This window comes from Triturus cristatus, chromosome 9 (genome assembly GCF_964204655.1).
Source record: "Triturus cristatus chromosome 9, aTriCri1.1, whole genome shotgun sequence".
NCBI classification, from domain to species: Eukaryota; Metazoa; Chordata; class Amphibia; order Caudata; family Salamandridae; genus Triturus; species Triturus cristatus.
In genome coordinates, this window is record NC_140592.1 from 35246839 (window position 1) to 35265935 (window position 19097).

The 19097-nt window shown below is 44.3% G+C and overlaps 1 protein-coding gene across 9 annotated transcripts in view; it reads left to right on the plus strand.

Moving 5' to 3' along the window:
• USP19 (ubiquitin specific peptidase 19) overlaps window positions 1-19097 on the plus strand; it is a 638025-nt gene that overhangs the window by 157817 nt on the left and 461111 nt on the right. For all 9 annotated transcript variants that reach the window (XM_085624327.1, XM_085624331.1, XM_085624330.1 and 6 more), the window contains one exon: window positions 9400-9533. In XM_085624327.1, coding sequence (XP_085480453.1) covers window positions 9400-9533 — 134 coding nt within the window. The remainder of the gene's footprint in view (window positions 1-9399; window positions 9534-19097) is intronic.

The window sequence follows — 19097 nt, forward strand, 5'->3', positions numbered from 1 at the left end:
GTGAGGGAATCCGAGGAAGAGGTCATGGGGGGGAGGGGGGAGCTAGGGAGAGATGAGGGGCACTGCTGGAGGATGGTAGTGAGGGATTCTGAGGAGAAGGTCATGAGGGGGAGGGGTTACAGCGAAATGAGGGGCACTGGTGGAGGGTGGCAGTGAGGGAATCCGAGGAGGAGGTCATGAGGGGGAGGGGCTATGGGGAGATGAGGAGCACTTGTGGCGTATGGCAGTGATTATTGGTGTTGCGCCAAAAAAGACTTTCGCATCAGCGCTAAAGCCGGCCTTGTCATGGCCTAAAGCCGGCCTTGTCATGGCCTTTCTGTTTTGGTTATTTAATTAGCAGTCGGGTCATAAGGGCTACTGTGGAACATACTTTAAAGTATGTGCTAATTATATTTACTGCTATATTCAATGTTTTAAGTTTGAAGGTGATTTTACTAATGTTTTTACCGGGAAAAATGAAAGTGGAGCCCGATGGTGCCTGATATGGGGCTGGGGCCCAAGGTCAGCTGTGAGATAAGGTGCACTGGAGAGGAGTAGTGGATAATCAAGCCTGTAAGGGAGTGCGTTGCGGAGTCTGAGGTCAGGTGGAGGTAGCAATGAAGAGGGATCCTCCATGAAGGCTCGAACAGAGGGAGCCCAAGTAGTGTCACTTGCCTGATACTACCACCTCAAAAACCTCCTCTTCCCATCAAAGGAAAATTACACAGAAAAAACAGTTTTTGAGAGTGATAATATTTAGAAAGAGATTTGGAAAAGAGTGCGATTTACTGGGCCTTGTAAGACTAAGAAGAGATAAAGGAGGGCCCGGAGGATTTGCAGTCTGGGTGTTGCTACTCCCAAGATAATTTTGAAAAAAAAACTATAGGGTCAAATACTGCATTTTATTTTCAACACCCCATTTTTACACAAATTCTCTCAAAAGCCATTACTGTGCCAGGACAACATCCCCAGGAGTTGACCACATTTTTTTTCAAGATGCACAATATGTTCCTCCCATAAGTAAATATTTACCTCCACTTTGCCAAGGTCTGTGTTTTATCCTGCTTGCTCACATGTTATCTCACTCAGGCTCACTACCCCCATTATTCATTCTCATTTACTTTCCCTTTTACTCAAAATTGCTCACTTGCACTCACTTTTCAACATTCGGTATCAAATTCTCACTCACTCAGTCTCACCACTTTTTCCTACTCTGATTACCTCATTCTAACTTACAGTTTCACTTACTCTACGTGACTCCTTCTCACTCACTTTCTCTCACTTTCATCGACATACACTCTTTCACTCATGCTCAGTTACATTCAGGCACTCAATCATTCACACCCACATTTACTTACTCGCACTCATTCTTCTTTGCAGGACACTTGAATACATATGTGCTATACTATGTTTGAGCAGCTAGCTGGCTGACATGAATAAGATTTATTTATTTATTTATCTCACTTGTAAAGCGCACTTTCACCTAACAGGCATCCTGGTGCTGACAATCAAGAGTGCACAATTTGTGGATAAGAAGGAGCCCTTGTGGGTTTCCGTGAGTCAGATCAGATTCTCTTGAAGAGTTCCTTTGTCTCTGAGCCCTGCTTAACACATGTGTACAGGAGGAGCCCTATATTCATGTCCTCAATGTTTGAGACAAAAAATACTCATTGATTTCTGAACAAGAGTAAAAGCGTTAAGGTAACATGTCGTTCCTGCTTATATTTTGCATGCTTTACATAATCCTGCATTCCCTATGAGTATTTGCTTTTCCCAGAATGTTCTTACTTTTTTTCAGGCACTGCCTAATTTGAAATGAGTCCCATCCAGGTGCTTATAATGGGGCAGAATTGGGTTGTAGGTGAAGACAGTGCGAGTTTCACTCAGTGGGGCAGAAGGGTGCTCGGTGGGGATAGGATGTGGCATTATGGCCAGAGCTACCAAATTTGGAACTGGGGAACCTGGTTCAGCCTTCATGCCTTGTCCATCAGACCACTCCTGAGGGAGCACCCATGATAGACTTTAGAAGGCCCCACTAGACCGTAGAAGCCCTGGTCTCTTAGCACCAGCAGGTGAACCCTACCGGCGGCCAGTTGGGTAAACTTGAAGCCCTGTCCACCACAATTCATACCCAGGTTCACCACCAGTCTTGCGGGCAGGTCTACAAAGCAGCACACCCTAGAGCAGCAGTGGCTTTGTCACGCAGTAGTTTTCCTGCAATAATAAAAGTCTCCCACACAACCCCCACGGTTTTTGACGCATTCATAGATTTACAAGGACTTGTAATCCTGGGAATGCGGCAAAATCTTGCGCTGCCCCAGAGGAGGCATAACTAGGAGAAATATCTATTTCTCCTTGCTTTTTCCTCTTTCAAACTGTGCTTTATTCTGCAGCCCACATAGAAGGATGAAAAAGCCTCTCAAGATTGTTTAAAAACAATCTTGCATGCAAAGGCGGCACCCTTGCACCATGGGGCAAGTGTGCCTGCGTTGAAGCTAGGCTGTCGAAATGGCGCCAGTGCAGGAGGAAAAGACCGGAATGCACCATATTGGATAAATACGGCACATTCCCGCCCTTTCCCTGTGACGCAGGGCAGCGCAGCAAAGTAACTTGCTGTGCTGCCCTGCGCCACCATTCCCATAAATATGTCCCTAAGCTCACAAATAGTAAATTGACCACACTAATTATCTGTGTAAGAGCATGTATTGATAAACACAATGAGCCACTGACCTTTTTCTTGGACCTTGTTGAGTTGCCAAGCACAGCAGCAGATCTAATCTTAGATGCCTTACTTGCATGCTTAGAGACACGGTTTTACTGATGAGTATTTAAAAAGTCATTTGGTTCAGCTTGTAACAGATGGTGCTTCCAATATGATAGGTAGGAATTCTGGTGTGGCAACTCTTCTGAAACTGAAATATCCACAGTTGAGTGTATGGCACTGTGCTAACCACAAGCTGGAGCTTGCTGTGGGTGATGTTTGTAAACAAGTCGCAGGCATTAATCAGCTCAAATTTTTTTGGGATAAACTATATACCACCTACCATGCCTCTCCGAAAAATCAGAGAGAGCTTGGGGAATGTGCTCTGGAGGTAGAAGTAAGACTTCTGGCAATTGGAAAGGTGCTAGATGTACGTTGGGTGTCCTCAAGTGAAAGATCTGTGAGAGCTGTTTGGAATAACTACAAAGGACTTATTAAACATTTCATGGAATCTTCCGAAGACTCAACGAGGAGTGACATTGAGCAGAGGAAATATGCTGGTTTAAACCGTTTATTAACCTCCCTGGTGTTTGTTGAAAATATGGGCATTTTATATGATGCTCTCACAGAATTGGGTGACCTATCCAGAAGGCTGCAGCGGCGTGATATGACCATATATGAGGCCGATCGTTCAATACAGATGCAGATTTTAGTGTTTGAATCAATGGCTGATGCACCTGGGCCCTTTGTTTGCTACAACTGCATTAGATGCTGCTGAACGGATGCAGTTTGCTGGTGTAGGACTGCAACAGAACAAAGGCTGTGTTAGCATCAATAGGGCACAGTTCTTTAGGAGCTTAGCAAATAACCTGAGAAAAAGGATGACAATGTCTAATGCATCAAATGTTTCTAGATGCACAACCACAAACAATGATGAAATAGAATACAAAGAGTTAGTACATAGAATGAAACTCCTACAACCAGTTTATTGGCCAGATCCAGTAGACATCTTATACGGTGAGGGAGAATTACAAAACCTTTGTAGCAGGTTGCATGTATTTGATACCAGGCAGTACATCCTTGGTTTCAGAGAGTACAAACAAAATAAAAATTGCATCTCTTAAAGCCTGAAACCATTAATGCACATTATAAACACCTTTTGTACCTCAACTGCTGAATGTGAACGGGGCTTTAGTGTAATGAATGATGTGCTCACACCACTGCGGAACAGAATATCAATCAATCGTCTGTCTTCTACAATGTTCATAAATATCGTGGGGCCACCTGTCATAGAATTTAAACCTGAATTTTATGTTCAGAAATGGTTAGAAAAAGGGAGGAGAAGTGCAGATGAAAGAAACTGCATGGCTCGGAGACAAATGGCTTATGATTCCACTTATAAGCGTATTTGGAATATTCTGTGATTGGAAACATGTCCCACATTGTAAATGAATTAAATATAAACAACTTATATATTAAACCTCAAATAAACATGTTTATTGATTCTTTGAATTAAATAACGTTATAAGCTGTAACTGGTCAGTGAAATGCCAAACGTTCAAAAATTGGTATGTTTTGCTATTTCTAGCCACACCTCTGACTCCGCCCACTAATCCAATCCTTGGGTTATTCCCGCCCCCTGAGTCTCCGCCCACATTTCCCCTACTTTTTTTTCCCCACTTCGACCACTGACTCTTCCAAAAATTCACAAAAATCTGCTTAATCCCCCAGGTAGGCCTATAATATCTGGAATCGGAGGACCTATGGAGAAACTAGCAGAATTTGTAGATACATTCTTACAGACATATGTGAATAACCTGCCATCTTATATCAGGGATACTAAGCATGTACTCAACATTTTAAATGATCTTACTTGGGACCATGGCATGAGATTTGTTACAATGGACGTGGTCTCATTGTACACAAACATCTTACATGAACATGGGATTCAGGCATTGAAATATTTCCTGTACCGAAGGCCTGTTAAATGACTTGAACACTCAGAGATGCTAATAGAAATGTCACAACTTATCCTTGAAAATAATGCCTACATTTTTAATGATGAATGGTATTTACAGACCTGCGGTGTGGCGATGGGTTCCAGATTTGCTCCGTCTCTGGCATGTCTCTTCATGGGTCTTTTTGAGGCGGATCATATCTGGGGCCCGTCGGGAGCCAAGTGGCATGAATTTAACCTGTATTATGGTCGGTATATTGACGACTGCTTGTTTATATGGACAGGCAATCACAAAGATTTGGTAGAATTTTTCGAACATATGAATTCCAATCTTTTCAATATGACCTTTACCATGACATCAGATTTGGAGTGGATCATTTTCCTTGATTTGGAACTCTTTCATCAAGGGGGTAAGGTACAGAGTGAGATACTCCGTAAAACTACGGCTTGCAATTCATTATTGCACGCAAGTAGTGCACATCCAAAAAGCCAGATAAATGCTATCCCTTTTGGAGAAATGTTGAGGGCCCGCAGGAACTGTAGCAGAGATGATGATTTCGTAAAAAATCTGAAAGATATTGAGACCAGGTTCCTTACTAGAGGCTATCCACAAGAAACAATCCGCAAGGCTAAAGAGAGAACGATGCGACTCAAAACGTTCCGATACTTTAAAAGACACCTCCAAATGTAAAGTAAAAAGTAATCAGATAAGATTGGTAACGAATTACCATCCTTGGTCCCATAAACTTTACAGGATATTTAAAGATAATTGGCCTTTATTAACTGCTGACAAAATATTGGAACCTCATATCTCAAAGACCCCGAGTATTACATACAGGAGGGGGAAAACAATACAGAGCACTATCAGCCCAAGCTACCCTAAAAAATCACAAACTAATACAATGTGGCTCCAACAATTCAAAATCGGATTCTATGCATGTGGCAATTGTAGCATGTGCAGGCTAGCGAGGAAAGGCATTAAAGAATTTGAGTATAATGGTTCACGTACTTTCCGAATCCATGACCACATGGACTGCCTGACTAAGTTTATTATTTATGTGATTCAGTGTAAATGTAAAAAAATCTATGTGGGAAGTACTATTCGCCCACTTAAAGAAAGAATAGCTGAACACTTCCGTGCCTTGAAGAATCTGGACATTAGATACCCAATAGGCAACCATGCCGCAATCTGTCTGGACCAGGGTACTTCATTAAGTTTCCAGTTCCATGGGATTGAAATTGTTAAAACAGATCCCAGGGGTGGGGATAGAGAGCTTAGATTGCGTCAATGTGAAGCACGTTGGATTTCTAAATTACGAGCTGTGGATCTCGGAATTAATGTTGATCATGAATTACACTACTTTCTGGATGTTAAATAAGTATTGTGCTTTCATGACTGTAACTATGCTTTCGATCTACATTTGGACTGAATTAATGTTTTAGACCCTGATGGAAAAATTTGGCAGATCACCTATACACTGTGTAAGCTATACTAACATTTCTGCTGTGTTAAATACATGAGGAAATACTTGTCTTATGAGTTTAGATGTGCTGTACCGTTTATGATATGGTCCTTTGATTCTGCTTGCAAACTTAGGATACATGCTCTGTATTGTTGTAACTGTGACATTTGTGTATAGAAACTCTAAATCAATAGATTTCATCAATCCGAGGCCAACCTCTAAAGATACCTTGGGTGATTTGGCTCTCCTTTTTCTATGATGCTTTTTCACTTTCTATCTTTCTCCTCGTTTGGCTATAAATGAACATTGATAATTATCAGAATTTTTCCTTTTCTCTTATTGCGGGGGTATTTTTTAGTACATATTATTACTGTTATTTATTTGGGGATGATCAGTATGATACCAATTGCCTAATTTGTGCTATGGCTAGCCGCACATGGGTATTGTGCACACCTTTTCCCTTTATTTGTAGTTACTTGATATATTCTTTCTATATAGCCCACCGTTCAAAGATGGCGGCTATATCTCTGATATATCGGGTGCGTTAGTCCTTTCTTCTTTTCTTTACCAAACAACGTGAATGACGCCACTCGCGCGTCGCTGCTTCAAATAGCGGTACTAAACAGCGTCAGGGCTTATATGAATTGGTTCTCACTACTCACGGAGCACTCTCCTTATCGGTAAGATTTTGACATCGGGTATTTTGTTTTCTTTACATACTGGTCTTTACTAATGTGTATGGGTTTATGCCTGTAAAGTATTAGTGGACACGCATAGCGTCGTGGCTTTAGTGGTTCCGTATATGACAATGTTTTGGAGTGCTATAGTATGTGGTTGGATCCTGGCTTCTGACATGGACCCAATACCTTTATAGGGATGATTTGGGCACAAAATTATGCTTGGAAATCTGCTTGACTATGTTTTACTTGAGATTCCTATAATTGTTTTTGCAAACCCAGCTATTATGCAGCGAGTAGGACCAAAATAGACAGTGAAACAAAATTACATTAGACTAATGCTTGTTACGACTCTAGTGTGTTTTATTATAACCGAATATAGATTGGAAACATTCTTCTTTTTCTTTTTTCTCTCTTTCCGGCTACAGATATTTGAATTTCGTTACTTTCGAAATGGCGTTTTGATCCTTTTTTAACTGATAGCTCCATTCAGGTAAAATATAGAAATAATTTGTGAAGTACTTTTAATCTGACTGTACAACATAGAGAAGCATATTACTTAGTAATGACTTGGGGCTCATTGCCCTCAAGTAACTATTGTTATTATTTTCTCTTTGCTAGTGCGTGTCTGGCATGTGACCAATATTTTAGGTCTTCTTGAGATACAAGTTTTCTTTTATTAGATCTAGCACGCTATTATCTAGCCTCATTACATGCTTTATTCAATTGTTTAACGTGTTGTCACCTAGCTTATTACATGCTCCACATATTTGGTTAATGAGATTTTGCGATATTAGTTACGTGACCCCCAGCATTGATCTTATATTAATGGCTATTCGCCAATCTGTGCGTTTCTTCCCTACAGCTATACAGTTGTTACTGCTGAACTTTGGATTAAAAAGAATTAATTGAAGCATAAATTACACGACATTGAACATAGCATATATTTATGTGTGACGTACTTCTTCTATTTTATGAGATTTGGTGGGTGAATTTGTCTAGATATATAGAACATAGACTCTCTACCCTCACACGCCTGTATTTTTATCATATGATAGTTATGAATTTTCTAGCACGGGTGTAATTTGTTGATTTTTTGACTTGTCTTGGTTCCTATTCTCTTTTTCGCGTTTTGTGTATTATAGTTTCTCTGGGTCTTAACATCTAATCTTGACTTATTAGATGTGGTAGGACTCCGTCTTGAACCTATTACTCTTTCGCTGACCTTCGGTCTTTAGCTGCTTGTCTTTAGTGTCTACTCTTGATCTATTTTAGCTGAAGTTTTGGAGCACTGTTCACTGTGTTTTCTGATGTTTATCATCACTGGGTGTTATTCTTTTCACCTGGTCCCTCTCTGGATCATTTTTTCAATGGATCTCTTATGTTGGATATACATGTTGTTACATTTGTTATAATGACACATTGTTTGAACAGTATTTTTTCATTTTTGTAGTCCTGAGGAAGTCGTTGGGTTACTTACCCAAGACGAAACACGTGTTGGCTGCAATCTTTGTTTTTACCTCATATTGTGAATCGTCATGCAATGAAGCTTTGGGAGATAAGAAAATAAAGAAGACTGTTCCTTTGAATATATGGACTGAATTTTCTCCTGAATCTTTGACATTACTGATCTGGATACGTATGTGCTTGTGCTCGGGAACAATATCCTGTTTGTAGGGAAAGAATGTAAGTCCGCGTCTTGGTGACTAGCTGGACCCCCTTCGCAGAGATATCAGCAAGCTGCTGGGCCGAAGCCAATGACAGCAAAGCGCTTCTCTACCTAAACCTGGAAATGCTTATTTATAATGAACCGCATCCTTGGGAGTCCTGGGCAAGCCAGCATTTCTTTAATCTATAGATAATCTATAGATAGCTATGTCGCCTCATGGATGAAAAATAGAACGACATTTGCACAATGTGTGTCGAGGCCTTGGACATGGTGTTCAACAAGTCGTGATGATGGCCTTGCGAAGTGGAATCTTAAAGCGAAGCATTGTCATGCACGCGAGTGTGTGTAAAAGGTTATTGTGTCAAAAGGAAGGCAACTTAAATGTGTTCATGGTGAAAGATAGCATTGGTTCTACGTGGGCCTAACTAAGACACATGACACTGGGAAAATAAATTCTATTCGTTTTTATGGCGCACTGGCATTCAAAACCGAGAGATCCCCTTTTTCTAGATTTGAAAATCAAAGTTCGCTTCAGCCATGAGTTATAGTTGTGATTTCCATTGTACTGTAAAAGAGTAGGTTTACAGTTTTTTGTTGTTGTTTTTGTCCTTTTTGTTTACTTTCTCTAAATGCACCAAGGATGCCTTGTCCCATTATAACTTTAATGTAACTTTTAGTCTTTGCTGGTAGAGATTTGGTAAGGGAACCCAAGGTGGAATAGATGCTGATCAATTAAGTGAAATGCAAAGAATTGCTGTCTCCAGTATCTAGAAAAGCAGCCTTACAAGTATATAATCTCTACAGGCAGTGAAAGAGTTACTGTGCAGCTTTTGGTTCTAGGTGCACTTTTGTTTTTTGATGCTGCTACAATCAGATAGATGCGTGATGTGAATTGGACTTGGGATTTCTTAATATGAGCCATAAATACACCTGTTTGTTATTGTTATTTGCAGATGGTCGACAGTGGAGCTGCGAGTTCCGCGAAGAGATAGAGGCTTCCTGCAGTAAGGTTCTATATAAGGAGAAAGGGCACTTCCTTCAGCTCACCCTCCAAAAGAAAATTCCAATGTACAGTTGGCCAGACCTGGTAAATCGTCCTATTAGATCACTCTTTACCTTAATGTGTTTCCCTCATATTCTAAATTTCTCTTGTTAAGACATACAATTATTTCTAAGAAGTCATTGGCAATTGTTTACTTGTCATTCATTTATAATTTTTGAATTAAGCTTATATCTGCATGTTTGCACATGTAAATCTATTTCTGTAGTCCCCCTGTGCATTATATAGTGTATACATTGGCGAACAATCTCATTGCTTAAAAATTCCATCCACAGTTCAGTTCAAGTGCTACACTCTGCCCACACGTGCTTCGCTACTGCTGTGACCCGAGTCCATTAATTTTTATCTCGGCTACGGCTCACCTCTTGTAACCCCGTCTCCTGAAATGTAATTGCTTGTGGAACCTCTGACTGAAGTGCAGAACACTACCCTAAAGCTGAACGCATTTACTGGCATAAATGACTGACCTGCTGTAAGTTAACTGTGAAAAGACATTAAGTCAGCCCAGTTATCAATCTTGGAAGTAAAATGCTGCTATTTCTGAATTGTCTGTTTTAATAGACCACAAAAGCAAGATGTGAATTTACAGCAGTATGTGTCATAGCTCACTGAACTAATTGAACCCTAACCTGCTGCATAATAGACCTTTCATTGATGGCCATAAATGTTAGAATAATTCCCAGTTGTTTGCCTGGACCCCACAACCGTTAGTGTGAATAATCCAACATGTCCATATGCTGTGAAGCACCCTTCAGGAGCCTAATGACAGAAGTTTCTGAAATGTATTCACTTTTGCTCCAAAGAATCCTTTCTCAAAACTGTATTGAAGCATCTAATGCACAGACTGCTGTCTACATGTCTAATGTTGAGAGAGAAATGCATAGCTTTATAGGCTTACATTAAGTTAAGAAAAAAAGAACCCCGTTACTTTAAAAGTTCTGAATCTTCCACTAACCATGATCCCCTTCTATTAGTAGTTGCCTCACAGTGTCAGTTCGTTTTTCGGACTTGTGTGAGAAAGGATCCTAGAACATATTAGTAGTTTCAGATATCCATTTCAAAGAATTGTCTCTCAGGATTTCAAATTTCTTGTTTTTTGCTTTGACCCGAAATCTTCTCATCCGTTTGGTGAATGAAGCCCTTTTTACAGAATGCCTTCCCTTGTTATCACGTGTCCCTCTAGTGAAAAAAACGGCTGCCTCTGACGCACAAAAAGTATGTAGTATGTCTTTCCTCCTCCCATTCAGCGAAAGAATGTGAGTTCTGCATAAATATTCCTAGAAGAATCGTGAAAGACCGATTAAAACTCCGCAAACATGGAAAAATCCTCCAGAGCATGCAGGCTCTGCAGAGGAGGAGTAAACAGATCATAAGGACTCTCCCAGAGGGATATCCAGAGAAAGGAGAACCAGAAAAGGCCAGAAGAGACCTATTCATCTCCATTTTCAATGACACAATCTCCATCAAAGAGCACACAGTCACGGTTGAAGACTTTAGTGTTCACATGCTGCCCATCAAGGGTTGGCTTGATAACATGATTACTGGTCTTCAAAGTTGTCTGAGACATTTCAGACCGATAAGGTCCACTTCACAGTCTACATTAAAGTGCTCCATGCGCTTGACGGCATCTCCCCGGCTGTGAATACAAATTGCAATTGCACAAATGGGCAACCCATTCTAACCTTGTGGGCCTGGGTACTCAAATCTAAGTGGGTAAATGTGTCAACAAGGGATATTGTTATGAAATACTCTGCTTATGATTTTCTCCTAATCAGCGATGTCTGTCACTTGCATCTGAGTCTAATTCAATATCGATGCAATGAACATAACATATTACTCCAGTATTGGAACTTTCATAGATTTCAATAGCTTGTATCATTCCCCGTCGTCGGAATGGGATTCTCGGTACCCAAAATAACATAGCAGAAGGTACAAATGAGAAAGTAAAAAGGCCTAGGCCTCATTCCCTTTTGTAGCATATCTACCTCTTTTTGTAAAAGAGACCGAAATAAAGCAACAACCAATCAGATCAGCATCACCCCACAGAACCTTCCTGAGAGAACCTCAGAGCCTCAGATTTTCTACCGCATGTTGTGCTTAGGGAGTCTCCTTTGAGCTCTGCTCACTTCAACTCTGACTGCTTTTTTAAAAATATTTTTCTTCAAACTTTGTTAATGTTTTCCTTCAGGAATGTCTGACAAGGAGAAGAAAGCCCTTTTCAAGCCTTGTTCCACCTGTGTCAAAAAGAGGCTCTACATGGAGGACAGGCATAAGGACTGCATTTATTGCCTGTACCCGGATCATAAGGCAGCGGAATGCAAGATCTGCCGCACCTTCTCTACAAAGACCCTCCGGGACCATGAGGGTCGCCTTCTCACGTGGCTCCAGAAGGTGAAGTCACGGAAGGGTGCTCTGTCCAGTGACAGTGAGGACTCATCATCTGGCACCTCCTCTCGCAGGTCAGTGAAAAGGGGTAGGGTTTCCCCTTCACCATCCTCTGAACGCCCTGCTAAGGCCTCAAAAAAGACCCCCCCCCCCCCCCCCATCAGTCTGAGAGCCGGAGTCCGAGTGAATCTCCTCACCACGGTGAAAAGGAGAGGGAAGGACTATCTATTGCCCCAGCAGTGGTGGAATCCACTAAGGTGTTAAAGAAGACCTCTTCTCTATCTTCAGAGAAGTCAGAAAAGGACTCTAGGTCGTCGGCGACGCCGCTGAAGACTCCGTCGACGAAAACTTCAAAACCTCAAGTAAAGAAAGTCCTGCCATCGACGGGCTCGTCAACGGTGCCTTCTATTCAAAAATCGACGTTAGCGTTGACGGGAGTGTCGACGACGATAACGGCGACTACGAGGGTGTCGACGACAGTGACGACGACGGTGTCGTCCACGAGAGCTATGACGACAACGGCAGGCGTGTCGACGGTCTCGTCGACGACAGTGTCGATGACGCCCATCTCTTCGTCGACGATTCAGCCGTCGACGGTGCAGCTTCCGTCAACGACCTCGTCGACGGAGAGGATTACAATTTCCTTAAAACGCCTAACACCTGATATGACATCACCAAGGAGGGTGGCCCCCTTGCCTCCCGCACTGTTGCTTGAAGAAGAAGAGGACTCTGATGGGGATGATCAGGATTCTTGTGGCTATGCTCATAGTCCATCACAACTATTGGTTAAATGTCAGGGCACTGATTCAGAGGGCGACTACACGCTTGGATACTCCTATCCACCATCCTATGGTCGTCAGGACAGCGCAGGCCAGGGTATGATTGCGGTTCCTTCTTCGCTCCTGGCAGATCTCCAGGGCATGTTACAGGATTATCGGAAGAGGTTTTCTCGCGCTCCTCCTCCTCCTCCACCTTCGACTTTCTCTTCAGTGCATACTGTGCCTACTCCATCGGCTCCTACAGAATTTTCTCCGCGACAGCCGTCTCAGGTGGTTTCACAACTGCAAATTTCCAGTCCAGGTTTACCTCCAGTGGTCCCGGATGTTCATGATGATCCCTCGGACGAGGATCAGCATACTGGCAACACGTCTAATCAGTGTGATGAGGGGGAGGACTATGTAATCCCGGATCCTGCTTCACCTACTCCTGGTCCGGTGGATTCTCCCCCGGCAGATATTGGGGGTTTTCACAAGCTGATGGAAAGAGCCTCCAGTAGATTCCAGCTTCCTATGCCGTCAGTTCAAACGGAATGCTTCCTGTATGATTGTAAAGGAGCCCTACAGGAAAGTGGTTCGTTCCATTCCCATTGTCGGCCATCTCTGGGACGAGGGTTTGAAGGCGATGAAGAACCCGGCTACGGTTATTCCGGTTTTACCGCGCCTCAAAAAGAAGTACAAGGTGCCTGAGAATAGTCCAGCGTCCTTGATTGGTCAGCCGAAGCCGGATTCGGTAATATCTCAGGCGGCGCAAAGCAAGTCACGTAATCCTCCTGCACCACTCACTCACCACCCCTCCCGATGAAGAAGGCAGGCACCTTGGTAATGCGGGGAAACGGTTTTCCTCTATGGCGAGTCTTTTAGTACAGGCAGCTAATGCGTTGGCGATCCTCAGCAGGTACGATCGCCAAATGTGGTGCGACCTTTCGCCTTATTTAGAACAGCTCCCACCGGAGGCCAAGACAGAGGCCAAGAAAATTCTTCAGGAGGGGGAGGCTACGTCGGCGGAGGTGATTGACTGCGCCATGGACATCGCCACTACAGCTTTCCGTGCACTGGCAGGTGCAGCTGTTCTACGACGGCAGGGCTGGCTCCGGGCGACTTGGTTCCGACTGGAGGTTCAGAAAAAGATCCTGGACCTCCCGTTTGGTGAGGCATTGTTTGGGAAACATGTCGATGATGCCCTCCAGGACATTAAAAAAGATACGGAGACGGCGAGGTCTCTGGGCAATCTTCAGTATCGTAAAGTTCCTTTCCGTGGGGCAAGAGGGTAGAGTACCACGTCCTACAGAGGCTCGTACCAACAGCAACGGTACTCTTCTTATGGTTCGACGCCTCAGTCGTATCGCCCACAGTACGAACAACGGCAAGGCCAGACCTCGTCTCTCTCTCGCTCAAACACTAGAGGAAAACCGAATTGCCAGGGACGTGACACCCCCAAGAGACAATAGCGGCGTTCTGGCTCTGCCTACTGTACCCTCCTCCCCGTTGACACCTGTGGGAGGCAGTACCTCCACAACTGGACCCGGATAACATCAGACCGTTGGGTGCTCAACATCATTCGAGATGGTCATACGCTGGAGTTTCTTCATATACCACCTTCCAAGCCCCCTGTTGCTATGCCTTCAAACAATCTGCGTCTCTCTTAAGGCTCGAAGTTCATCAGATGCTCCTCAAGGGAGCAGTGGAACCGGTTCCCCTGTCTCAGAGGGGGGACGGTTTCTACTCCAGGTTTTTCCTGGTCAAGAAGACGCCGGAGAAATGGCGACCCATTTTAGAACTCGGGGAGCTCAACACCTATCTCATCAGTCAATCCTTTCGGATGGTCTCTCTCCAGGATATCTTGCGTCTCCTCAACCCGGGAGATTTCATGGCCACTCTCGATCTCTAAGATGCGTATTTTCACATCCCTATTCATCCGGCCCACAGGAGGTTTCTACGCTTCACAGTAGCCAAGAGCCACTTCCAATTCAGGGTTTTACCCTTTGGACTTCGTTCTGCCCGAGGATCTTTACCAAGGTGCTGGCACCGGTAGCAGCTTTCTTCAGGAAGCAGCATTATCAAATCTTCCCCTACCTGGATGATTGGTTGCTGAAGGCTCCGTCCAGGCTAATAGCGGAGGAAACAGTCGGGGTGTGTACGACTCTGTTCAGCAATCTGGGTCTGACTCTCAACAGGGAGAAGTCATTGCTCTGTCCGTCCAAGAGAGCACGGTTCCTAGGGGCTATCTTGGACACGTCTCTCAACAAGGCTTCTCCAACCTTCGAAAGGCAAGAAAAACTGAAGTCCTTGGCTCATCTGTTGAGAAAAAGAAAGTGTCTTTCAGTACGCCGTTACAAATCCCTTCTAGGAGGGATCTCTTCATGCATCCCTCTGATACCCCATTGCAGATTACGGATGCAATCTCTTCAAGAGCAACTAGACATGCAGTGGTAACCAGTTCACGGCTCTTTCAACTACAAGGTGGTGATTACTGAGGCAATAAGGGACGCCGCCTTGTGGTGGACACAGGAGGAGAATTTATCCCAAGGTCTATCCTTAGTAAGCAATCCAGCTCCTCACATTGTCACAACAGATGCCTCGCTGGATGGCTGGGGTGCGGTGCTTCAGGACTTGCAGGTCAGCGGGCATTGGTTACCCAAGCACCGCCCCCTTCATATCAACCTCCTGGAACTCCGAATGATTTGTCTGGCTCTTCAAGCTTTTCTGCCGCGGTTGCAGGGTTCAGCGTTTCTCGTCCGCACGGAGGAGTCCCAGAGGATTTGGGAATGGGCGATCCTCCACGGAATATCGCTGACAGCGGAACACCTTCCAGGAGTTCTCAACGAAAAGGCGGACAGGCTCTGTAGGCTTTCATCCGTCAACCACGAGTGGGAACTAAACCAGATTGTCTTGGAGGACATTTTTCGCAACCCCGGAAAACAGAAAATGCCAGTCTTACACAAGCAAAGTTCACCATCGTGGATCGCTGGGGAATGCGCTTTCGATAGCTTGGACAAGAGCATTTGTGTACGCTTTTCCCCCATTCCGTAAATACCGAGGAAACACAGAAAGATCAAGACGGAACCATGCAAAATTATCTTAATAGCCCCGGCTTGGCCGAGGCAGTTTTGGTTCACGGAGCCTCACCTTCTTTCTCTGGTCCCTCCACGTCCTCTACGGATGATTCCGGATCTCCTCACGATGTCCCAGGGCTACATCTGGCATCCGGATCCTCGTTCCTTACACCTCTCAGCATGGCTCCTGAGCAGCGGGAGTTTCTAGATCTTCCTCTCTCGAACAAAATAAGGGATTTTCTCTCTCAAGCTGGAGCCTCTTCCACTAACAAGACTTACCATCTCAAATGGAAACGCTTTTGCATCTGGTGCCATCAGCAAAGTGTGGATCCTTTTTTGCCTCAGCCTCATCAAGTTCTTCCTTATTTCCTGTCCTTGGCTAAGGCAGGTTTGGCTCATTCGTCCATCAAGGTTCACTTGGCTGCAGTTTCTCGCTACCGACGCACTGCCTCTGTGCCGACTTTGGTCCTCTAGAATTGTCAAGCAATTTCTCAAAGGCCTGTTTTGAGTTTTTCCTCCCGTGAGGCCTCCGCCTCCCACATGGCATTTGAACTTGGTTCTCACCCAGCTGATGAAGCCTCCTTTTGAACCGGTTCGAGTGGATTTGAAATTCCTCTCATGGAAATTAGCACTCCTTCTTGCTCTCACTTCAGCAAGACGTATTGGCGAATTACAGGCTCTTACAATCCAGAAGCCTTTCCTCCAATTCAAAAGAAATACAGTAATTCTACGGACTAATCCAAAGTTCATACCAAAGGTGCCTTCGGACTTTCATTTAAATGAGCCGGTGATTCTCAAGGCTTTCCTCAGCCGTCTACACCGGCGGAAAGGGCACTTCATTCGCTGGACGTGCAGCGGTGCTTGAAATTTTATCTGGACCGTACTAAAGCCTTTAGAAAATCTACGCAATTGTTCATTGCATTCAGTGCTCCCCGCAAAGGGTTACCCCTGTCCAAGCAGGTTATTGCTTGATGGATCTCCAGTGCTATACAGTTCTGTCATTCTGCAGCGGACAAGCCTCTAGTGGGCAGAATTGGAACACACTCAACAAGGTCCATGGCTTCCTCTACGGCTCCCTTTGCGGTGGCCAGATTAAAGACATCTGCAGAGCTGCAACTTGGAGCAGCGTGCACACCTTTACACAACATTACTGCCTGGAGACCTTGGTACAGGAAGACACGGCTGTGGGCCAGGCAGTCCTGAGGAACCTCTTCCATTGAGTGGTGAGCTTTCCTTTCTTCCCTCCTTCCTTTGTTATGGTTCTTGCACATTTTGCTATGTGTTTTTCTTATGTAATTGCATGGTACTTTTATGTTTAATAAAAAAAAAAAAGTAATGTGATATATATTTATGGAGAATGAGATGTCTCAGGGAAGCAAATTGTGTTTCTTACTGCTAGCTACTCTGATACAAGCTATGAGAATCTATCAAAGTTCCAATACTGGAGTAAGAAACAAGTTACTTACCTGTAACTTTGGTTCTCCAGTATTGGTAACTTTCATAGATTCCCATGCGCCCACCCTCCTTCCCTGGGAAAGCTCAGCTCTCGGCAGGTTTGGTTGTACTGTTACAAAATGGCTACGAAAATCTGAGGCTCTGAGGTTCTCTCAGGAAGGTTCTGTGGGGTGAGGCTAATCTGATTGGTTGTTGCTTTATTTTGGTCTCTTTTACAAAAAGAGGTAGATATGCTACAAAAGGGAATGAGGCCTAGGCCTTTTTTCTTTCTCTTTTGTACCTACTGCTATGTTATTTTGGGTACCGAGACTCCCATTCCGACGACGGGGAATGATACAAGCTATGGGAATCTATGAAAGTTACCAATACTGGAGAACCAAAGTTACAGGTAAGTAACTTGTTTCTTCATAATCAGAAAAACAAATTAACAAAGGTGTATCCATTGAAAACATTGTATTAATCATAGAATATCAAAATATAATTTTTTTTTTTTTTTTTTTTTTTTTTTTTATAAAACCTTTATTCATCAAAAAATAAGGACACAGCTATTCAGCCGACAACCCGGAGGTACGGCAGCTTCAAGAGAGCAATACAAAGAAGCATCCACAGTACATAAAAAGGAGAAACAAAAAGGTTCTATTTTAAATAACACAAACACAAACCAAACCCAAGCAAGGCGAAGTACACTGAATACACCTGGTGATTGCCCCTCAGGGGAGACCGGACTCCCTTCGTCTATCAGTCACAGCGCTGTGATAAGAGGAAAAAGGGGGAAAAGCAGAGGCCCAAGAAGTCAAGTAACAATCAAAACATATGTACAGAGCTGGAAAGAATGCTAAGGAGAGAGCTGCTCCTCGGGGGGATCCAGATCAGGGGCAAGGCATATGCCCCCCCTATATTGGTTCCACCGCCCCCAAATGGCATGCCACTTCCGAGGGCGCCCTCTAGCGCAATATACCGTCTTTTCCCTGAACATATTCCAGTCCATGTTTTCCTTCCACGCAGCCAATGTGGGGGGGTCCCGCGGAGCCCCACAGGCGCGCGATGTCTCGCTTAGCCACCATGTTACCCAGAGTCACCCACTGGGTCTGTGCCTCATTGTGATCAGCAGGCCCCCAAACGTTCAGGAGACAACACCGCGCCTCCGGCTGCATAACAATGCCCGTCACCTCCCCCATTACCGCATGGACTCTCCTCCAGAATTCCATGATGACGCCACATTCCCAAATGATATGCAGGAAGGTACCCACCATACCACAGCCTCTCCTACATAAGCCCTCCTCAGAGAATCCCATATGAACCAACCTTGGCCCCGTAACGTAGACTCTGGTGGAGTATTTTGAGCTGCACCAGCCGCAGACGCGACGGGATCGCAACCTCCTTAGGAGAGGAAACCGCAGACTGCCAGTCCTCGTCATCCAGCTCAAGTCCGTCCCTAATCCATTGATCCCGCAGCCCCAATAGCAGGTCAGCCCGAACATTAATCAATTTCTTATAGATAAGAGAGATCGTACTCTCCGGCATATGGCCATCGAGGATCCGGTCCTCCAATGGAGAGGATTCAGGCACCTTCTCACCTTCTACGAGAACTGACCGCAGGGCATGATGCACCTGAACATAGCGGAAAAACTCAGATTTCCCCAACTCATACTCCTTCTGCAGCTCTTCAAAGGACTTCACCCTCCCCTTGATCAGCAAATCTCCAACCCTGGAGATACCGATCAAGTCCCATTTCTCAAAACCTTTGGTATGCCAAAGCTTCCCAAGTTTGTCAGACTCAAACAACGGGGTACCAAGGGTGAGCCTATCCTTCCAGCCCAGCGAGTCAGTCGCCAACCTCCACACCCGCACCGCCACCCCCGTCGGCCCTGTGAGGGACGAGTCCAGCGATTTCGAGTACAACGCTCGGTGATAATTAC